Source organism: Mastigoproctus giganteus, chromosome 7 (genome assembly GCF_048544385.1).
Source record: "Mastigoproctus giganteus isolate SK-2022 chromosome 7, ASM4854438v1, whole genome shotgun sequence".
Classification (NCBI taxonomy): Eukaryota; Metazoa; Arthropoda; class Arachnida; order Uropygi; family Thelyphonidae; genus Mastigoproctus; species Mastigoproctus giganteus.
This window is the reverse complement of record NC_143581.1, coordinates 44513924-44538526: the sequence shown is the minus strand read 5'-3', so window position 1 is coordinate 44538526 and position 24603 is coordinate 44513924. Positions and strand designations below refer to the sequence as shown.

The 24603-nt window shown below is 37.3% G+C and overlaps 2 protein-coding genes across 3 annotated transcripts in view; both read left to right on the top strand.

Moving 5' to 3' along the window:
- LOC150082857 (5-oxoprolinase) overlaps positions 1-9068 on the top strand; it is a 234998-nt gene extending 225930 nt beyond the window's left edge. For both annotated transcript variants that reach the window (XM_090376873.1, XM_090376872.1), the window contains 2 exons: positions 8407-8504; positions 8836-9068. In XM_090376873.1, coding sequence (XP_090232999.1) covers positions 8407-8504; positions 8836-8913 — 176 coding nt within the window. In that variant the 3' untranslated portion in view covers positions 8914-9068. The remainder of the gene's footprint in view (positions 1-8406; positions 8505-8835) is intronic.
- A 13578-nt stretch (positions 9069-22646) lies between these two features.
- LOC150082856 (small ribosomal subunit protein uS5-like) lies at positions 22647-23360 on the top strand. Its single transcript, XM_090378301.1, is given in 1 exon segment — positions 22647-23360. A coding segment is annotated over 1 exon segment (714 nt).
- The last annotated feature ends 1243 nt before the right edge of the window (positions 23361-24603 follow it).

The following is a 24603-nucleotide window of genomic DNA, read 5'->3' as shown; positions in this document are numbered from 1 at the left end:
TTTATTACCAGATGGGTCTTTAGGTTTAATATTATTTATCAGTCATTACGAGCAAGATTACAAACATATCTTTTCTGAAAGACTTTATCATCTTTCTTATTAATTTCTGTGAAATAAGTCTATTTCTGAGATTAAAGTTTTAGCCCATGACTGGTGACCCCAAGTAAAAATGGAAAATTTCTGTGGAAAGTCTTGCATAATTGTTTAAGATATTACAGTTTGTGAATGGTAACTGTACGTGTAGTAAATGTTCTTTATGTGTGCGCGAAACGTTTTTAAGAGTGGACAAGAAAAATACAAATGGCTGTTAAACATACCTTTTGTTTACGTATAGAGAGACGCGTTTCCTTGAGCTTATGTATCGATCGAAGTCTAAGCGGCACGGTGTTGATTAGGATTAAGTGTGCTAATGACTAGATGTGTTGGTTCCTTTATGTCTTAATAATAAATGTCTTTTGAGTATAGCTTTTGGTGCGGAGTTAGACAGGTTCCATCACACTAAATATGTGTTGACGGACCAGGGAGAGATTCTGTTTATTGGGTTAGTGAGAAGCTCTTCTGTGACTACACCTCAACCATCACAGTGAATTACGCTTGGAACCTCTGGCTTCAGATTGAATTCTATCTTTCTACAAGCACGCGTTCTTCGTTGCCTAATAAGATAAACTCTGACGGAACCAATCTATGGCTACTTTTCTTCTCTTGACTCTTTTTTTTTTTTTTTTTTGTAAGGATCGACAAGATCCCTACAGAGAAAAGATATAGACTAAATTATCAATTGCGTTCACTTTTACGTTCTGATTGTGCCCTCAGATTGCAGTAATATTGCTAGGTTTATCTGTATGTCAGGTATTTATTATAACATTTACTTTGTTTTATTTTTTTCCTTCATTTTCTGTGACAGTGTGGTGACTTTGTTACTTCTCAGCATTTGGAAAGTATTTGTGGTTTCATTCTTATTGCGGGTGGGGGCTGAATTTCTATAAGGGCTGTAGTTAGTCACCGAAGGAGTTTTTTTTTTTCTTTCGATTAACAAAATCTGAATAGACGCAACGTGTATAATCATCAAAACGCTTTAGGTCACCATATCTCTTGGTAATCATAATTAGTTCTAAAATCGCAAATTTTAAATTGATGGTTCTTTTGAAGGTAAATGAATGAGGGGATCCTAAAAAACAAGGACACTGTTGCGAAAATCCTATAAATTCGGAAAGGTTGGCAATGTAATACAGTAAATGGACGTGAAGTACTTCTTAAGACGCTGGCGCAGTTAACCGGTCTAAGACAAAGATATATGGTTAGACCGAGATTTTTCTGAAGTTTTTCATTCTGCAAACACATACATGGTTTATAGATATGATACAGCCTTAATAGATGGTTTATAGACATGATACAGTTGACTCGTGATCTGAGTTGCCTTGGCGTTTATGCAAAACAAACCAGCCTCGGTCCATATGGGGGCAACACGATGTGCATTTTAAGTTATTCGGATAATATCTGATAAAATACGGACTTTTCTCTGAGGACATGACAGGATATCTCTGATTAACTGGAAAAGCTTTTTAAAAATTATAAATGCCATTATTTGTTTTAAGATGCTTTTAAAGTTGTGAATATCCAGTTAGATTTTTTGGTATCACTATTCAGCTCATATGTACAAATTAATCAATCTTAATAAGACATCATACTTTTATTAGAGAAGTATATACGTTGACTAACTTGATGATATTCTAAAATTAGTATGCTTGGTGCTCTGGGTGAGAGTGCTCAGCTAGATGTGATCGTCACTGGCTTATCAATTTATTAGAGAATCAAGCAATCCAATATCCGGACACATTCCTTCTAGGCAAATGAAACAACTATGAGAACTGCAATGCCTCAATGGAGTCATTACAGATGTGGCATGGGGATGGTAGGTGACATTGACAATCTTACAAGAAACATGATCGTAGGTTGTCGTGCAGCGAGAACATCGTTGTGGACAATACGGTTCAACCATGAAATTTAGGCAGACAATATCTAGGGTGTGGAATAATTGACTGGCTAGGGCCGCAGGCGTTCGGCTTACCATATATTGTATTTAACACCAGATGGTGGTAATCGATTTCTGCTAGTATAGCACTCAGAACAATGGGTCTACACAGCCTTGTGGCAATTAGCAAGCCTCTTGTTTGTGCGAAACAGACAAGTCGGTTTTCATTGATGTCGATAACAGAGGCAATGGTTAGCGGAGAACTGGAAACACGTAATTTGGTCAGAAGAATTCCGGTTCAGGTTGTTTAGCACTGAGGGACAGATCTGGATGTAGAAGACGCCGCACGAAGCAATGAATCCCGATCCCATCACATTTTCTGTACAGGTCGCTATAATGGTATTCTCGTTTAGGGACTGTTTTCTTGGTACCGCAAGGGTCCTCTTGTTATTCTTGAGGGCTCTATTGCTAGAGGGTTTATCTGATATCCCATAATGCTGATGTACGACGGCGACAGAATATTCTAGGATGGTGCCACAGGCATGGCACAAATTGCTCAGGAATGGTGGCGCCTCCGTGGGCAGGAGCAGCAGTGCGTTGCACACGCTTCTTGATTAGACCGGAGTTCGAGCCCGTGACCACCAAATACGGAGGATGCGGAAAGGTCAGGGAATGACCACCGCATATACACGGAGCAATATGGCCTTAGTTGCTAATGCTCCTAAAAACCAAACAACAATCAGGAATGGTATACAGAGTACCCCAACGATATGCTGGCATTATAAGGGTTTTATGGCGCATCGGCATCTGAGGCTATAATGCGCCAAGATATTTCGTTAGGGGAGTGTGTTCGGAACTTTTGAAAGCCTTTGGTGAAGTATGACCTATATAATTTTTATTGTTATGATATTGTACAATTCGCTTTTAGATTGTGGGATTTCTATCTGACAAAAAAAAATTATAAAAATAATTTTTTTAACTCCTCTTTTTCAGGGAACCAATGGACGCTCTTGACCTACGAGTATGCAAATGATATTAAAATTTATAAGATTATTGGAGATTGCTTAACGTTTAATAAGATACTGGTATTTGAAAAATTTCGTGAATGAATCAATTATAATCTCTGATCGTTGCGGTTAGAAATACAAATGCTTAAGTTATTATCCCATACTCGTATACAATACAATACAAAGGTCTTTAGCTGCTAGTGAACAGCGTAAGTTATTTTATGAAACATTATGAATACTGCCGAGAAAGGCAGAAAAATAGCTTATCTTTTTTAAAGGGTAGTCGACTTTAAAGACTTAATAATTATGACTGCGGCTTACTAATTACGAGGGCTTATGCTATTTAAGCCACCCATTACTTGTAAGTGATTATTACTCTAGATTACGTTAGGGTTATAGGGATTGCGTAGTTGTGCTATAAAACTGTAATCGATTTTGTGGTCCGCTTCAGTTAATCATTTGGACTGTGAATGCTCACTCTTGTCTTGTCCTTTGAAATTTTTGTCGCATCGGCTACGCAGGGTATAATGCTCTAGTTTTCATGGAGCTCATACGGTTTTATCGTTTACATGTAGTTGTATTATGTCTAGGTTATATATTCACGGGGGTTCTCTGTGAATATACAGTGTACAGACTTAATACGGCAACTTAGTAGGTACAATCTGTCGTGTTCAGTCTTCTTCGGAGTGAGGTGTTTCAGAGCCCTAATATACACGCGCACTTCAACAGACAAATATACAATACTGTTATGAGTGACAAGTTTCGGTGCTGTTAAAATAATTTAAATTTTTGCATTCGGTGGGAAGGGATGTTCAGTAATCATGCTAATTTCTCACACCTTTTTTAATACATAAAACAGCCTACAATACAACCGGACCAGACCTGTTAATTCTCTTTGCATTTAGATCATTTATTAATGACACTATTTAAATAGCTTATCTAAACTCATTATATTTACACGCCATACAAATCATATTTTATTTTTGGTAGAGAATAGTGTTTCGACGCTTGATGTATCGGCGAAGGTCATATATAACAACTTCTGAGTATCATATCAACATTCTCATAATTCTTTCTTCTGATAATGTGAATTTTGTGCTTTTATATTTACCTTTTATTGACCAGTTGAAATGAAATTCAGGATCGACTTGTTTTCGAAAAAATACATCAACTAAATGTTACCGTTACTTTATAAGGCCGGCTTCGTTCCTTTTTCCTTTACAATTCTTTCTTCAAGAAATGAATACTTTCTTAAAATCCCATATGATCACTTTTGTACACGTATTGTTCCATTCTTAAATAGTACCCATACTCACATTGATTTCTTTCACGGCCTTTGAGGGATTTAAGTCACAGTCCTAAGAAATAATCTAAGTATGATTAATGTCTTCTTTCTTTGTCCACGTGGCTATGAAAAGATAAACCAGTGCTTCGTGTCAAAAGCAGTCGATGCAGTTCATCCATGGATTTTTAGCCACTGAAAAAGTAAATCTCACTTTCATCACATGTTCCTCGATCAAGGTTTAAGGCTGTGCTCGTTCAGAACTGTAGAGAAGATTTTCAATAAATCGACTTTCCTCGTTCATGAATACTTCCTACTGGTCTCTCTGTACATTGGCATTGCCTATCGATTGGCGATAAACATGCCCATAGTTTTCATGGTGCTCATACGGTTTTATCGTTTACATGTAGTTGTATTATGTCTAGGTTATTATTAATTGTATCTGAGAAAGAAAGAGAGAGAGAGCGCCTCCTGAAGAGTACATTCATAGGTGGGTATTGAAGTAATGGATTCACTTCTCATATTTCGGCATATTCATTCCCTTATTACGATGATATTTTATGACAAAGTTTGAGATTGCCATGAAAATATTCCTGAATGAATGATCGCTCTAAATGATCCATCACTGTTTGAGAAATTCTTTTAGAAAAACATCCTTATCGCAAACTTTTATTTGCTTGGTTCGGTTCTCATTTGGACGATATGTAATTTTGGTGGATTGTATTTTAATTTAATTTAATTATTTATTTTATTTATTTATTATTTATTTTTTTCCCGATACCTTGCTATCGGAGATCAGTATGTTACCACCCATGGACATGCCTTCGCATGCGCAGACATAAAGATGTGCAATTCCGTTCTTTAGCATGTGTTTCAAAAGTTCTGAAACTTTTTGACTAATACGAAATAAAAAAATAAACGTCGTAAAAAGGGGTTTAATCATGTTAATTGTCAACACTGGCAATAAAGACAAATCAGGAGATCTTGCATATATATGATGTATTAAAGGACAAATGTAAGCCTGAGTCAACGCTATTGGAAACGTAGAAATTGAAAATTAAATGTTAACCCTAAAAATAGTTAATATTTTTCTAAAACAGTATTTGATCCGAATGATAGGACCAAGAAGTCTTAGTTTTCTTATGCCGGCTGCTTGGCATATACACTTTTAATTAAAATTACCATTGCGACCTTGGAGAGCATGTCTGTGCCCGTGGATAGTTTTATCTTTATTTCAGGCATAGCAATATAAAGTTAAAGGAAGTCATTAGCAACAACTGCCAACTGCGGAATTGGTTTTCTCTTTGCATTTCTTATCTAAATTGCTGGTTCTGTTGTTATTTTAAGAAAGAGCATCACAGAGAGAGAAATGGTCTGCTAATAGGTGTGCTCTGTGTACCGCTCATTAGCATTGCTATTTATAAAACTAATTACACTTCTCCTTTTAGCTTTTTAAAGGTGGCTCTGGATAATTGTTCATGAAATTTATCTGGGCCGGGAAGAATTTTCTGTGCTGTTCCGCTTTGTATTGCAGTGATGCTAGATTTACAGGGATCTAACTGTTGAAGATGCTTCAGATTACGATTGGCAATTTAAAAAATGAGTACCCCAAGTTAATAGCTATTTCAACAAGTTTTTACATCTTAATACAGTTTTAAACTTTTATGCAATTTATAATTGCTGGAAAGAAAGTTGTGGTCGCTATTTGAAGATATCGTCTGAGCATAGTTTTCTCCCATAATTTTAATTAATATTTAATGCTCTTTCACATTTTACTACGTTCATGAACGTTGAGCTAATTAAAAACCTCTTTTGCACTTACTTCCGTTATAGGCAATGACAAAATTCAGTTTTCTTTCTAATTCTAAAAACTTAAAGATACGCTTCACGGATATCTTTATCTTTACACCTCATCACATAAGAATGAATGGATTAGTGCCTCTTCATCTACTGAGTAAAATTCGTTTTTAATATGAAATAATTATAAGTACTGTAATATTAAGTTACACGTTTCATGTTTTGATGAAGGTATGTATATTTATTTATTCCTGAAAGCATTCCATAACTTTCAAAACAGTTCATCAGACGCGATTATTATTATTTTATCATGGCAGTTTTGTTTACAATTTTTTTTTTGCATATTTTTGCACTTGCTATAACGTTAAATCAACCGCTACAATAGTTAATACAGGTAAACCACTAGTTTTTGTAGAATTAATGTTTGGGAAGTGCAAATTCATATGTATTCGCCCATGCCTTTAGAATGAACTTATTAAGGGAAACTGTGATCGTTTAAAAAAAAATCTGTTTATACTTCGGCACGACCACCACATCAGAGGCCTTTACAATAAATCATGGATATAATCGTATTTCGCAGTCACGGGCTTGAACTACTGTCCATTCAAAGAGTGTGTGCTACTGCATTTTCGCTCCTGGCCCCTCGGCTACGTCAGACCTAAGTACTAAACTTGCTTTATTTTTGCAATGGGATTTTCCATTTGAAACTCATAATAGGAACCCTAATGATTATCACAGTGAATGCAATTATTGTGCTTCAACAACAGGCGGAAAAGGAATGGTTCGAACCCCGTTTAAACGAATGGAATTTTTATACGCTTTTTTCACATCTTAGCCGAGTTAGTCGGTTTCAGCGAGGGTTGCATGTTTTTTTTTTTTTTTTTTTCTTGCAAAGCACAGCTTTTTTCCATCCAGCTAACCTCCAATAAAACAAAACGCGGTTTACTGACATAATACACCGACTCCTCATAGCCCTGCTCTTAATCCAGACTGGTATTAACAATTTTACTTGTCTGGTATTAGTAATTTTAGTATTGACAAAAAAAAAAAAAAAAAACCTTTTTCCAAACTACAATACAAACTTCATTTATAAAATCGATATATTTGAACAGGAGATCTTCCGACTTTCATATATAGAGCATACTTGAGATAAATTCACTTAGGTTGGTTAGCAGATGCTGTTGTACAGTAGTATATTTTTATTTTTTCTATAGTTGGTCTTATTTTGAAACTTTTTTTCGGAAATATATTTTCTGTTTGGCATTGCTGGTAGCTCTTTCTGATTACACATACACGGTATACTTTACACTGCATCCGTTGTTATCCATGTACTGTAGGAGGTCGACGAATATGGCCGAAGTGCATTTGTCAGCTTTGTAATCCCCTGCTAAAGTTAGGTGAGCTGGCAGAATATAGAAGACCGCAAACACGTCCAGACTATGCCATATACCGTAACCACGTTCTCCTCCTTGCCATTCTCCTGTCGCCATAGGCTTTGTCGCCTGGAGACAGGTGTGACATGGCCAGAACCGATAACACGGCTTATCCTGTTGCCAGAGAACAATGGGGAGTCCAGTGTAGCCAGTGAATGTAGGAGGGAATGATAACATCGGGCGACGGATTGCGATATCTTTAGATTGATGACAGACCTGCCATTGTTAACGTGGAAGGCGAAGTTATCTCGAGCAAGGTTTATGTCTACAACTACTCCTGTTTCTATCGTTTTTCGGGCTGAGTTATCAACGAAAACCGTCTCTGCAAGTATAAGACTTTCTGGAAAAGGTAAAACTGGTGTAACATCTGCGCAGATGTCTTCGACTATCTAACCGAATGTATCGTGTAAGATATTTAAAAATACTCCAAGACTTTCTCTGTATAAGGTAAGGTGTACACAGAGGGACATAAAAGTCTGAAATCAAAATTAATTTCCGACTGACCTCTTATAATTTTTTTTCCCGTTAGGTTAAAATTTTTCCTTGGTGTGTTCCAAGAATAGTTTGCCTACTCGAAGAAGAAAGAAACCAGAGATTTATGGGAGAACAAAAATCCCCTATATTTATGTGATGATTTTAATCCAATATATAATTTTGGTTTATTACAAAAAGAACGTGAGACCACCAGTATTTAAATTGAAGGGTTTGAAAATCGTATAAGCGTGTACATAAAATTCTTCATTAATGCAAAATATATTAATTACAATTACTGCTTCATCATACTGTATAATAACTAATCTGTTGACGAGGAGCTGACTTTTGTGTACGAATTCCCTTTGTAAACGTTATGTTACTTACCACCGTACTTCTGTATTGATATGTCATTACTGTTCCCACTTTTCATTTTTCTTTCAGGTGGGTCTGATGGAGCTAGGGGATTGAATCTCCTCTATTACAAAAACGGCCGAGTTGTAAATCTAGGTGGAAAGGCATCGGTAAAAGTGTCCGCTGGCGTAAGTATAAGCCAATTTTCTTCTTTGTTTAGGAAAGGTTTTATTAAACTTAATGTAAAAATATGCAAAACTCTCTTTCCGGAAGCCATGTAAAATCCTAAATATCTCTGTTTTTGTTCGAAATAATTCCTTTCTATTCTTTATCCATACGTAATATTCAAAAGTTTTGTCGCATTAAGGATGTACCCTAATCTATCGATTTTCTTTAAATTATCCTATCTAGTCAAATGAATCTCTAGTCGTATTACCATAAATAAATTTGATTTTACATTGATTTAATTTAATTTAATTTATCTGTTATTGATACAAAATAAGTTTCGTTTTATTCCAGGATTTCTTTCATCTCGAAACACCAGGGGGTGGTGGTTATGGAATACCAGAAGAAGACGAAGAAAGCGATGCCAAGTGAACAAGTTACTATTCGAACATCATGTTAACAATTGAATTTTATCCCAATTTTTGGAAAGAATATTCTTAATCACGAAATGCACTATTTTTGTATAACTTTTTTTACTATTGAATACCATGAATGAACATGTTTAACTTTTATCATGAAAAGTTTAAAATTGTTATTGCCTGAGACACTTAAAAAATAAAATCACAGAATTCTCACTTGATTTTCAAATAGTTCCCCCTATTTCATTGGCTCTTATTCTGTTGAGTCTAGCTCAAAGTTTTCTTGGCATGTCGAATCCTTTTGGTGGCACAGTGGATTATATTGCAGATTATGGTTGGAAATTGAAGTAGTAGTTCAATGCTAAATCCATTAGGCTCTGGATATAATATCATTCGGAGATTTACCTCTGTTCCAAAAAAGAACTTCTGAACTTACGATGCAGTATTAGGATTGATCAGAAGATTATGGAAAGAAAGCAATGGATTATTGGTGATCTTATCATACTAACGATTTATCCTTTGTTACCTTATGTCCAGTGTGCCTAAATTACAATTCTCACTGTTAATTCTCATTGCAAAGTGCGAGTCTTTTTTATATGAGCACCATCCTCCAAAATGGAAGTTCAGTACTCTGTGATGAAAAAGGCGAGGGGTAGTGTGGATATACAGAGGTGTGCATCGCTCCTCCACTGAAGCACTTCAGTACCTGCATTCTTCTCTATTATTTTATTTATTTATTTATTTATTATTATTATTTTTTTTTGAAGTTCTTTAGATGTGGTCTTCTGTAAGTTAGACTACGATCAAGGGTGATTGTAAAATATTTTCGGTAAGGTGCAAATTTAAACTTTTTTTTGACAGAATTAGAGATCCACTTTTCAAGTTGAAAAGAGAATAAGCCGATTTGTTTTGGTTACAATATTTATTTTAAGATGTTAAAAAGAGGGTGCTTAAAAAGAGGGTTAAAAAGAGGGCGCTAATGCAAAGCTAATATCTATTCAATTTATTTTATGCCAATATGCTTTTGAATTCGTGGAAAGAATTCTTGGTACGTTGATCTTTATAAAGTTAATCGAGACGTCAGAATTCTCAGCTGATCATCCTACAATAGCATAGCGTTGGCCAAGAGAGTACTTAGTTTATAATTTTAACTGCTTCCTTCCATCTTTTTGGCAGTTCGTTATAGACCATTGGACATGGTTCCTCTCTTATTTCAATTTTAAAATTTGTAAATGAAATCCTTGTAGGAGGCCTTCTCACCTCCCTCTGAGAGGCGAGCTCGCCTGGTTAGGAACCCTCAATCCATACGATCCGACTGTTTCTCATAATCTCTTAATTAAGAAATTAGTTAATCTCTTAGTTAATAATTTCTACAGCATTCATGCTCCAGTTTTAGACTGGATTAACCGTTATATGGAAAATCGTAAATATCTTTACTGGTGAACAGCACCATTTCTTGAAGCATAACACAAGCAGTTCCCAAAGGTGTGCCCCCTAACTTCCAACTATATAGTGTATTAATTATCTGCAACATTTACTTCAGGTAGTGAATTGCGCCCCCTTCCCTACTTTTTGAAGTACGCAGCCGAATTTAAATTTTATAATGAAATTAAAAAAAAAGTGATATATCAAGACAGAAAAAATACATTGGTTATATTTATTTCATTACTAGGCATTATAAAATAAGACTAAAGTTATTATAAATAAGTGTAACTCATTAGCATTCTCACAGCCTAGAAATGAAAATTAATATTTAATTACAAAATAAATTGGGGAACTCCATCTATGTCAAGAATTATCACATTTGGGCTTCACTTTAAATCATTTCTCGTTACAAAAATAAAAAATAAAAAAAAAATAAAAAAAATATATATACACACACAGAATATATGTAGGTATATCAGCAAAGATGAACCAATCAATTCGAGTGATTAAACGTTACGCCTTCCCTTCATAATATTCAATTAATAAGGCAGCCTTCGTTCTATCGTTAATTGAATGTTGTATGGACCTCTTCTTGAGTTGTCCACATCAACACAATTGAAAACACTCAAAAGCATAATTAAATTCATGATACGTTTCGACACTTACATTCGTTTCTGTCAAGCAAACTACAACGAAAACGTGGAACATTATAAATTGATTCCTTTTAAATCTAGACATTAATTAACATGCTTGAGATTTTTATATAAGGTTAATACATAGCGAGGACATGAATAATGAGTTATTGAAAAGTACGGTTATTTATTTCTCACAAAGTAAATTAATTTAGAAATAAAGTTTCGAACAGAGTACGGGCCCAGCAGTTTGATGACCAAACTGTTGACTATTTATTTTATTAGTATTAATATATATTTTTTTCTGAATTACCTTTCGGTGAGATAGCAGTACTTTCGCGTAGTTTTTATGTGTATTGTATCGGTTAAATTGAAGGAAAAAAAAAAAAAAAAAAAAAAAAATTTTTTTTTTAGGGCTTTCGTGTGAGGATATTATTACCAAATGCCTTAGGGTGTGGCTGAACGTAAACAGTGCTTATAACCGAAGTATGGTGCTATTTATCAACAGGACGTTTTATAGCATTGGACGCCCCTTTCAGGATCGATTGAAGACCTGAAAATAATGAAAGGAGTTCGATTCTGAATGGTTGCGGAGCTTTTGCTGTAAATTTTAAAAAATAAATAAGAATAAGCAAAAAAATGTACCTAGTATGAATTTACATTTTATTTAGGTATATTTCTGCCAATTCTTATTTATTTATTCCACACGTTTAAGTGTGGGGACATTAAATTTAGACTTTTCTTGTACATAATCTTTCACAATTATGACTAGCGATCAGAATTATATATCATCCAGATAAAATAAAGTTAGCAGAGAAAAGTACTTTAATTCTTATATGGTGGTGAGAAGGAAGGAAGGCTATACTTGGTTTTGAAACTAAAGTTAATTGAAAAATAAGCTCCTTTACTAAGTGGTGAAAGAAACTAAGATGCAGGAACTCTACACCTTAGTCACTTTGCAAGCACTTTATTAACCTTGAAGACGAGTTTCGAATGAATCCCGAAACATGTATATTGAGATGATTACATTTAAGTAACCATTTTATACAACCTCGTATGGTGGTAAAGGTGTATTTTTCAATTAATTTTAGTTATGTGCTTTTAGTTATTTTGGAAATAACATCTATAGATGCAAGTTACATGAAGTTAAATGAAATGAAATAGAATCAAGATGCACGGGAGGATATCTGTTAAAATAACAACTTAGAAAATCTAAAAGCCGCCAATTTTCACTTAAGATTAGCCCTCGAAAATCGCCTTTGATATTTTCCAGTGTTTAAACCTGCCAAACAGAATCCAGCCTTAAAGTCTAATCCAGTCGCCAAGCAGATCATCTGGTCCTAGATAATTTGCTTGGCTCAAGTTTTGCTGACACATTGAAGACCTGCACAACAAATTCAGCAGTTTGGGATTGCAATTTAAACATCTACTGTAGCACATGAGAGTCACTTGATCAGAGGGAATACTGGCTGTTGTAATTAACATCAACTCCACCCTCCCTCCCTCCCCCCACACGGTAAATATACTCAGTTGTAGGAAATTTCAAAATTTTTGCTCTTTAACTTACTTCCATTACAAAAACGATGCTGGGAACATAATCACATAAAATTTCTGGTAAGAGTACTGATGAGGGCCACCCAAATGATGCTCGAAGACACTAGCCTCCTGGAGTTTGCTGCTTTCCAATAGGTTTGATGCACGCTACGGAATTTCTTATAAAATGAAGCGGATTGTTAAGTTTCTTCACTAATAATCCTTACGACTGCCAGTAGAAAAATCGCATGCTATTACCAGAACCCTTTGCTGCAGGTGACAGTATCGTCTACGGTTACAGTATTTAATTTTAAAATATCAAATCGCACATACGATCGTGGCCGAGTAGTCAATTGTCAATAGAGGTACGCACTTTGCATACTCGCTTCATTCTTGTATTTCACATTTTATAAAATCTTACCTAAAGGGTTAGAAGATTTTATGTTTTGTGGCCGCCTCATATAAAACAAATGTTAAATGGTTAATGCACAAGACAGTTAATCCGGAATGAAGTCAGCACACTTATGTTGACTTAATTCCGCTTTTGCATACAAAATAAAAATAAAATAAAAATACAATCCATTCAATTTACTTCCCGATGTGTCCCAGTTCTCAATATTTGCATAGTTATTTTGGATGATTTTAAAGTATTTTTGAATTAACTCATCCTTAAAAATGGCCGATAAAAGGAAAAGTGAGGTAAGCAAAAATAATTACAATGGTTATAATCTATTAAATACTTATGTATTTGGTGGTTGAATAAACATGAAATTTATGCTCGTATCTATAAAAAGTTGCAATTTGACTTGTCTAAGACTAATCCCCTATTGTAATATTGTTCCTGCTGCGTTTTCGACTTAAGGGATACCTTTTCAAGGAACGTAACCTGCTCGTAAGATTGCCTGTATTTATTCGTTTAAAATACTCTCCAAAAGTATAAATACATTTCACAGCCACCAATGTGCTTGTTTTGTGTGCATAGAGAAAGTTGTATGTTCAACAGAATTTCGGTAACTGCAACTTTCACTTTGTCATCTGAGTTAAGTTTAAGGCATTTCAGTTTTTGCTGAAAATTCTCAAAACGCTTGTAAGTGATCTCATGGCAACGGATCTGGACGTGTACGGTGAGCAAATCCGGCACGAGATCCTGCCTTAACGGGCGATTACCATGAGATCCATGATCTAAAGGGATTTAATTGCTTCAAGAAACAAACAAAAAAGGAAAAAAATTAAAAGGGAGTATCTTTCAAACGCAGGTTTCGAAACAGTTTTTAAAATAACGTTTCTTTGCGTTAACTGTTGCAGTCAATTGTCAGGGAACGCTGTGGTCTCTAGTGACGTTGACAATGCTTAGGCATGTGCTCTTAGAAACGGCTACAGTTATACACATTAACCTAAAGTAACTAATATAATTTCACCACTTAGTAAAGGAGCTCATTGATGTGATAAATGGCCTGCCCAACAAGGCTACAACTGGACCTGACGGCTTTCCACTGTTTATGGTCAAGGTGTGCTCTGTGTACATTGTGGATCTCCTCCTTAATATCTTTCGGAAGATTCTAAAGACAGGTGCCATACCTGAACTCTGGAAATCTTATTATGTCAAACCAGCCCCTAAAATTGGAAACCTCAGGACTACTAAGGACTTCCATCCAATTGCCATAGGACGCACTTTATTAAAAAAAATTGAAAAACTAATGCACCCAGTAATTATCCAACACTTTTTCTCACCGACCACCTTACCTCCACACAGTCCTACACCACAGGTCCACTACCTCAAATCTCCTCGATACTCTCTTCAGAGCACAAAAGGCCCTGAATGACGGAGCTCAACTGGACATATTTTTTTGAAAATCTGCTTATGATACTGTGTCAGTTCCTACCCTTTTATACATCTTAAAATAACATTTCAAAGCATCGAACCAAATAGTCAGCATTCTGGAGTCTTTACTTAATTATAGAAAATGGATCTCACCAAAAAACTATCTTTGCAACGAGGGAGGTGCCTCAGGGTGGGGTGATGTCGACCACCCTCTTTGCAATTCTACTTGAACCATTCCTTGCTGCACATCCATATTTTTGCTCCTTCGCCGAAGATTTAAAATTTTTTATTTTTTCAAAAGACACCAAACAGATTCAAGAAATGAATAACCAAACCTCCAATAAAATTCAACAATTAATAGATTATTTACAGCTAGCTGGACTGCAACTAAACAATGGAAAGTCGGCCCACATTACAATTACGAAGAGGAAGTTCAGGAATGACATCCGAGTTGTAGTTAATGGCGAGACGATTCCAAAAGTATCACCGCATACTGACCTAGGGCTAATGTGGGATGAAGATTTAAATTTCAAAGATCACTTCCTCAAGACAAAGAAGAAGACCTATGCTGCATTCTGGGCTGTCCGCCAGGAGCTTATAGGTTCCAACATCAATTTGATTTGTCAATACATTGATCGGTAAGCTCCTATACCTTTATATGCATCTGAAATCTGGTCCTCAGCACCTGCTTCACTGCATAACAGATTCTTGGCGATGGAATACTGGATTCTGCTGTGGCTGAACCATCTGAGAAGGAACCCGTTCACCATCTCCAGATCTGTTCTAGTCAATCTTGGCATGTTCACTGTTCTTAAAAAAAATCTGTCCACATTCTCTAAGCTACTAACCCGTCAGATTGATGCCCATTCGATAGAGGATATTATCACACCTCACAAAGCAAGCAATAGAAACCACCAAAGCGGTCAACGTCCACTTAGGATGAACTCACTGTCCTGGACTCCTTAAAAGGAATGTTCCCGTGAAACATGATTCAACACCTTCTCCACAGCTCCAAATAGGTTTGGAGAAAATAGAATATACAGAGGCCAAATTATGGATGAAATCTGGACCAAATTGAATTATACTGGTGTGCAAAATTTATGGACCAGTCAGGTTTTCACCTGTAGCTTCTCATAGGAGTGGCCTGGAAATGGGAAAAGCATACTAAAGGAACCTCGTGAGGTACAGAAATGAAGGAAACAACACCGACACAACAACGGAAACAAAACGGTACAGAGGGACTTTAATTCAAAAATGGCAACACAGCACTGGCTGCCATGATACAGATGCATCACTGCTAAAGATGGAACAAAGGGAAGAGGAGGTAGTATCTCCTACAGAGGTGGTCCTCAGTAGGAGATATGGCCACCCTTAATGTCGATGCAGGCTTTGCACCGCCTGTCCATACTTAGAACAATGTTGTTAATAAGTTCTTGAGGTAATATCATCCATTCGTCTGTCAGCGTCATCTTCAGCTGGTGAACATTTTCTGGTGGCTGTGGACGTGCTGCTGGTGTCTCCCCAGAGCGTCCCATATGTGTTCGACAGGATTTAGATCACTGGAACGATCAGGCCAATCCATACGAACAATATCCTCACTTTCTAAAAGCATATCAACAGCTGCAGTGTGATGGGGTATGGTGTCATCATCCATAAACACGAACTCGGAGCCAATGGCACCTCGGAACAGACGTACATGGGGAAGGATTACCTCAGTACAGTAGCGTGCACCGGTTACAGTACCGCCTACCTGGAGTTGTGTACATCCATCCAAGATGACGCCTCCCCAGACGAGAACACCTCGGCCGTCATATCGATCACTTTTAGTGACGTTTGCGGGGTGATACCGTGTGCCAACCTCTCGCCAGATTAGCTGACGTCCAGAATCGCTGCTGAGACTGAATCTACTCTCATCAGTAAAGAGTACCTTAAGTAAAGATTTTGTGGTTGTAACCTTTAGAAATTGTGTTGGTCCTTAAGTTTTGCACATCAGTGTACTATAAAATGTGAGCTTTATTTATATAAGAAATGTAAATAATTTAATGGAAAAATATGTTGTAAAAGCAAAACAAATTGTAATGACAGAAAAATGATATGTAGGACAACTTTTATGTCCTGCGAGGAATTTTTATGGGCCTTTTTCACATTGTGGCTGAGTTAGTCGGTCTTATGTGGGGGGTAGCAGTGTTTTTCTCCCAGAAACTCCCGTGTTTCGTTCAGCAAGTGGCAAATCGACTTCGGAACATGCAATTTACAGATACAGTATGTCCGGGGCAAATGGCCGAAGTTGCTGATGCACCTAAAATCCAACAACAATCAACCAACCATCTGAAGAAGCGTTATTTTAGAAGTTGTTTGAATAGAAAAGAAGTGATACAGGGCACTGAACGTAGACTGTTGGAGGCGCCATTTTCACTTTGGCACAAACAACACTTCCAACAAATTTTCTGAAAGTCTTAGCTCGCATTAGCGCTGTGTGGACTTGTCATTGTCCTGAGTGAAAATCATCATAATTTTTCCCACTCCACTCCCCGTCAAGAAACCAAGAAACCGCACTCCTGTTTTCGGATGGAAAGTTGTTAGAACATTCGTCATGTTTGATTCCTTCAACAGTGGTTTACACTTTGACAGAACCAGATATTAAGTTGTCTGGAATCTAAGGATCATTCAAAACTTTCACTTTGAATACCAAAGTATTACGTTATAGAGATTTGCTGATGCACCTCAGCCGTCTAAGACACGTGGTTTGAATTTATTGAACACCCATCCTATTCACCAGACCTTTCTTACAGTGACGAAACCTTATTCTAAATTTGAGTAAGGGCCATCCCAAAGCGGAATACAACTTTGGAGTAATGCTGGGACGAGTGCATTTCAATTCTAGTACATTATGCCTAAATAAAAAGTAATAATACTAATAATAAATAAATAATACTGTATATGGGAACTTTCGTATATCGTATACAAACTTATGAACGAAACTCCTACTGTTTTCAAATTAAGGTTTAGTAAGTTTAGTCAAGCAGCCTTTCTCCTTATGTTGGAAACAAATAATGGTGGTACTGTAGTTTGAAATATTTTACATAATGAATATTAATTATAGCAATTTATGATTTTTTTTAGGTTTTCAGAAATTTCAGCTGTTAGTAGTAGATAAATCACTTGAATTTCATAACTTTATAAAAACAAGAACTGTAGAAGCTACACTTTTAATGAAATATGTTTGCAAATGATATTTTGTTTACAGTTTAGTTTGTAATTCAAAATGATTTCATGTACTAAACTATGCTAATTTTACTTTCGCAAATTAATATTCGCAATTTTTAATTGATATCATTACGCTAGGTGGCGATAAGTACGAGACAGGAATGCCATAATTTATTAATAACACTTCAGCAGTGGTCGTCTGCTTATCTGAATGGCTAGTAATTCTTTGATGTTACAGAATTATTTCCCCAAGTTCTCTTCCTGTGCAGAATTTTCACTAAATGTTTAAACTAGAGTTTTAAAATTACTTTTTTCTCGGAAATTAAATTTTTTGTAAATTATTGTTCAGAAAACAAGAAAAGGGTGGAAGCAGGGTAAGTAACGATTTCACGATAAAAATTTCTGTAGATAGACTGAAGTTAATTGATGGTAACGGCTTGATTTACATAGTATAACGTATGAGAAAAGTTTGGGCAACATTTTTTTAATTACTCATATTTTTTACCCATTTATGAGAGAGAATTAAAAATTTCAGTCAGTTTAATTCAATAATTATTTTAAGAATCAAATAAGTTATATTTTTGTTATTTGACTGAATATAATGTGTTTATTATTTAGACTCGTATTATAAATTCCGCTTGATTCATTAAGCTGTTTTGTATAAATAAGAAGGTAGTTAAGAATACATGATTTAAAAATAATTAATGAACGCATGGAGAATATGGTAAACAAGACTTTTTTTTTTTTTTTTTTTTTTTCTCTCAAATGTTGCAGTCGATGTCTGATATGTCGAAGTGACTTTTCCCAGGCATTAATGCCAGATGTCAGTAATGAAGTATTTGCAGTACATTTTCTCTGGCTGTGTATGCTAGTACGCCATTTCATACCATTTGGAAAGTCTGAATTCGATACCTTCGCCAGACCAGAGTGATTTATTTATTTCGTAATGAACTCTTATTAAAATTGCTTTCATAGTTAATTTACGTAATGTAATAACTAGGTTTCTCCAAGACCACGAAAGTTAGTGTGGGGACAGAGGGATTAAAGTAATTTACTCATAGCTGTTGATACTGTACATCAGGGACCTGGACCGTTTTCTACTTTATGAGCTACTTTCAAAATAGATAAGGTTTAGGCTGTTTGTCTTCTGAACCATTTTTGCCATATTTGGGATGAAATTTTTGAATTTAATGTTAAAAATTAGATTAAGTATTGGTGTTTAGGTTTTACGATTTCCAAATTTAAATTTTGCCTAGACTGCGTTTTCTCAGGAGGAAAAGTTGTTCCCCATCCTTTACTGTAAAAACGTCATTGGTGTAATTCTGAGACACGTAAATCGACGTTATCTGAAGAGGAAGGGGAGGGAAGCAAAAAAAAAAAAATAATAATAATAAATAATAAAATGGCGATAAGCATAAAGACACGCCACACAACTGCCTTCATAGAGCCTGTACTAAATAGCGAATAACACATACTGCGTAGCCACTAGTTGGTCACCTCGCTGGCAACATGCCAGGAATATTCCATTTATGTTGTAGGAGGAGCCAAATCATAGCGCGAGATTTAAACTAATCGGCTTTTGTATTACTGCGTGCACGTGGTTATGCTCGATTGATAGGTATTATAATGATATAGAAATGGATGAACCAGTATCTGTATCAAAGTTAAAAAAGGAAAAAAAATGTTCTTGCCCAAGACAATTGTATTCAGCGTCATTGAACATTTTTAATAAAGAAGCATTAAATAATAAAATTTAGTATACCAATTAAACAAGTAAAAAAGTGTGCTAGTAACGCACGTTGCGATAAATGGTAGAAGAATATTCTAAATAAATACTGTACTTATATTTTTCTGGAACCTTGAACCAAATTTGTTGACCCATAAAAAGAAGACAACACAAATGCAGCACTCACACTCGTGAGGTTGGATAGAAATGTTTTTTAATTCCTTTAAATCGGTTATTTAAACGCACCTGAAATGTCACGCAGTTGTGTATATTACCTGACTTGTTTCATGGTGATCAGTGGCTCACCCAAATTTTTTTTTTCGGGGAAGGGGTGGGTTCGTACTTTCCACAATGGCAGATTTTACGAGCGCCAACGTCTGAAAGTATAATAATATAAAACAATGTTCTGGGGTTCTTAGCCCTCCCTCCCCCTCCCTGTGATACTGATTTCAGATATGGAAGATTTTACAGTACCGACGGTTGTGAAATTTCTCGGATTGTTTCTCATGAAAACACAAAGTTGCAGAATTAAATGTTACTCTTTAAAAAGAGAATATCACGTAAATGGGAGATAATAGATTTCTTCCTTCGCCTATTATTTTTCACGTCTTAAGGAAAAATCCGTGTGGCAGGAACTGATGTTGCTGCTACAGAAGGATGTAAATTTTCGTACATATTTTTTCCTTGTACAGATTTTAACGTCGTATTAATTACTTTTTATTTACCTTACCAAAGATAGATGCAGAAGGACTAGAGGAAAGTCAGGTCCGGCGAGTCAAGATTTATGCTTTTGAGCACCGATAGAAGTGAATATATGCTATGCTATAAATCACACGAAGCATTGGAACCTCACGTTGTGTACAGACTTTACAGGCTGCTGGAGATGTAATAGTGTGTAGCAGGACCGGTCTTATAGTTCAGAGGACCCAGGTCCGATAATTAATTTTGGAAAAGCACGACGAGAAGGAGCTGTCCTTGCCAGGTTTCAGGTGGTCCACCTTTGTTGGGGTTGTGGTTCTTTTTCAGTCCGGGCCCCAGGTGAATTGCAATCATGCGCCCTCCTCCTCTGGATCGACCCTTTGGCGGAGTACGTTTCTTGCCATACCCTTGGTTCTGTGATCCCACTGGAGGTCATGGTGAACTACAGAGCATATCTGAACATTGAGGTATTCAAACAACGTTTCACGAATACCTCAATGGACAGGAGTACTTTCACGAAGACAGTGCGATAGTTAACCGTGATAAAAATTTAAAATAGTGGGTTGAGGAAGACTTCAAGTGTCTTCCCTCGACACCCAGGTCCCATCAACCATGTGTGGCTCGAACTGGAAAGGCCTGTTCTGCAGCATAGTCCTCTGCCCACGTCACTTTACGAATTAAGAAAAATTTAATTATGAATGGCGGAATATTTCTCCTGTCACTTTTCAACACCTTGTTGACTCTATGCTATGTCTATCGGAGCAGTGATTCGGGACCTGTTGATCTGTCGACCGTGGTTCAACGCGCTTTTCGCTCATGCTTCTAATAAAATGGCTAGGCAGTATACAGAGTCCAGTCACAATATTATGACCCCCCCCCCAATGAAGACATCACACACGCCTAGCGAATCATACAGCGCACGTGTCAAGTTCACACACCGCAAGCATATAAGGCTTGATGCTCGGCATCCGTGAACACAGTAACAGCCTCTCTCATGGGCAAAGCACGCGACCTATCAGAACTGAAAAAGGCATGATTATCGGGCCAGGGGTGCCAGCATTTCCGAAACAGCGGACTTGCGAAATGCACACGTGCTGCAGTGGTGAAAGTGTATCACGACTGGACGAACGGGACAGTTTTGACGACCCGACGTACCAGTTGTGGAGGCCCATGCGCCATTGATCCCAGAGGTGAATGTCGGCTGAAACGGTTGATCAGGACTGTTGAACTGTTGCTCAACTGGCCGTCCAAATGAACCATGGGGCCACCAGAAAGGTCTCCAACACGACAGTGTAGCGAACCTTGTTGCGCATTGGGCTCTGGAGCAGACGCTTGGTGACAGCACCCATGTTGACGGCCGTTCATCGCAAACAACCGCCTTCAGTTTGCACAGCAATACCGACACTGGATCCTGGCCAAGTGGCAACGGGTAGCCTCTAATGAGTCACGGTTTCTGCTCCACCGAGTGGATGGACGGTGGCGTATTTAATTTTAATTTTAATTGTGAGCAGAGCTTTGTTCTGATAATTGTTATTTTAATTGTGAGCAGAGCTTTGTTCTGATAATTGTTATTTTAATTGTATTCCTCCTCAGTGTATGGACTGGAGAAGCAATATTGGTACTAATTCTCTTATGCTCAACTTGGGGCTTCTTTATCTTCTATCTGCACGAGGAGTCAGCGATCACTGCCTACACTTTTACCTCTCTAAACACGCTGCTCAGCCTTGTGGTATTCGGATTTTATAGTATTCGAGCAGGAATGGTGAGTACAGCCCATTAATTAAGCTTTATATTTATGTAGCATCACGTGTTCTTATGTAGGGCGGCTCCTGAGAGCTATTTCAGCTCTGCCGCCCTGTGAAATATCATTTATACTGTTAAAAACATTTCGGAATTCTGTATCAAAGTTGCTGCAGATTTCGACTGCATTTAGAAGCTGTGTGTGTAAAAGAAACTGCTTAATAACTTTACTTAAAAAACAATAAAGACTGAATAGAGATTTTCATGACAAAATATTATATAGAAAATATATTTATATTTTCTATATAATATAGAAAATTCTCACGTGTCATAAGAGTGTCTTTTATCTCGATTTCAATAATTAATGCGAATGCCGAGGCACGTGAAGCCACTGACAAGATCTCCTTGCCTCTATGATAAAGTTTTAAATCTACCAAATAACCCCATTGGACACTTTTCCACTCCTCTGGGGAGGATTGGAAAAGCTCCTGCACTTCTCGTGGGGAATTTAATTGTCATATAACACTAAGGAGATCTTCCCAACAAGAGACAGATCAATGACATTGATAAATTATTTCAATTTTCTTTCCAAATTTTGGTTTTCTGATAGCCCAGTTTCTTATAAACAAAACGTTGGTTAACCAATCGGTTTCAACAGATCTTAGAACATTTTTCTCTTCCTTCTAGCTGATCAGACCATTTGATTAATCCCTTACAGGTTGGGAAATGAATAATTAATATTTTTAATCCTTTTATCCTTAGGTAAATAAATCTTACGGAGATTGCTCAGTGCCTGACAGATTCTGTGGGTGTCTACGAAAGACCCAAGTTAATCAACGTGGGAGGACACTGTACACTCCTGCCGACGTGGTCTCAGAGGTCCAGAATCCGGGGACACTGGATCCTGGCCAAGTGGCAACGGGTAGCCTCTAATGAGTCACGGTTTCTGCTCCACCGAGTGGATGGACGGTGGCGTATTAGGCTTAAAACTTCCGAGAACAGACACCCGGACGCGATTGTTTGCAGAAAGCAGGCTGGTGGGGGCGGCGTTATGGCTTGGGTCCGCCGATACCTCTGGAGGGCACCCTGAACGCAAATCGTTACCTATCGATCGTCGCCGATCAGGTCGAGGTAGAGGACGTGGTCGCGGGCGAGGAAAGGAAGGAGAGAAGGAGTGGATACCAGTGACAAAATTAGGAAGGCTTGTGAAGGATGGGAAAATAAAAACAATTGAAGATATTTATTTGTTCTCACTTCCAATCAAGGAGTTTGAAATAATTGATTTTTTCCTGGGTTCATCATTAAAGGATGAAGTGCTCAAGATCATGCCTGTCCAGAAACAAACTCGTGCTGGTCAGAGAACTAGATTCAAGGCTTTTGTAGCAATAGGAGACTCAAATGGCCATGTTGGTCTTGGAGTTAAATGTTCCAAAGAAGTAGCTACAGCTTTTCGGGGTTGCATAATCTTGGCAAAACTCTCAGTGATTCCTGTACGTAGAGGATACTGGGGAAATAATATTGGCAAGCCGCACACAGTTCCTTGCAAGGTAACTGGAAAGTGTGGAAGTGTTTTGATGAGACTTATACCTGCTCCTAGGGGTACAGGTATTGTATCTGCTCCCGTTCCTAAAACGTTGTTGACCATGGGTTGAATTGAAGATTGCTATATATGTTGACCACGTTCGCTGGGGGCGATGGTATCTATCAGCAAAACAATGCGCCATGCCATGTCGCCAGAATTGTCCGTGAGTAGTTTGAGGGGAACGATGACTTCCAGCCACCGAATTCCTCGGATCTTAACCCAGTTGAAAATCTATGGGACCACCTCGATCGATACATCAGATGGATGGATGGATCCCCAACCAAGGAACTTACGGGAACTCCGGGGTGCACTGCAGTCTGCATGTTCACAGATACCTGTATCAACCTTCTGCGGACTTGAGTCCCTCCCACGACGGCTGGCTGCGGTGCATGCTGCTAAATAGTGCTCTGATATATCGATGCCCCGGGCAACGCCGTATCAGGACCTGTTCCAAGCCCATAAAGTGCGCGTGATAGGTTCTAGACAGGCCACCTAAATGTAGAGAGACCTGATTCAGGTTAGCGCCGGCTCTAGGTTTGAGAGGCGGTTGATGGCGGAAAGTGGAAAGGTCATCTTTCGGAATACCCTTTGGAGGCAAGCGTGGCGGTTGGTGGAGGCTGTTTTTCATTCATTATGTGTTAGTCGTAAGGTCTCTAATATGCTGATCCCTTAGTTTTTTTTTAATAAAATCGTAATTTTTTAAAAATAATTGGAGTCTAATAGCTGACGGTCCTTCAGAAATGACCTTCCACATTCATAGCACCATTCTTTTGTCACAATACTATTGGTTGGTATTGTGAACTATTCGATGAAGTGATGTGTGATTAAGGGCATTTTCTGGGTTATGTTTCTGATCGATTGTCTTAGTCGATCTCTAATGGTAACTTGGGCTGTTTAAATGGTTGTGGGTGGGTGGGCTTCACTGCGATTTTAGGTGGTTTTCGTTCAGACGTTGCAAGTAAAGTGACGTGCAGATTAAATAACCGTAGCATGTACATCCCGCGTGATGTTTTTTAAACGCACTCTGTAAGAGTGCGCCAATATCGATTAACAAAGTCATTATAAGAAATGTTTCTAAGAAATGACTGCTTCCATTAATATTGAACTTTCAGGAGTTGTTTGTTTGCAGATTACAGCAGAGTTTACGGATTTACACGGTGAATTTTTTAATCTTCATACTTTTATTCATCTGGATAAACAGAAAATAAATTTTTTAGAAAGTATATTTAGCAGCAATGGCAACGTCATGACAGAACGTTTTCAATGTAGCCATCACGTGTATCAGTAATTACGTGTTGGTGTGTTGCGATGAACATGCTCCATTGTTTCTTACTTCA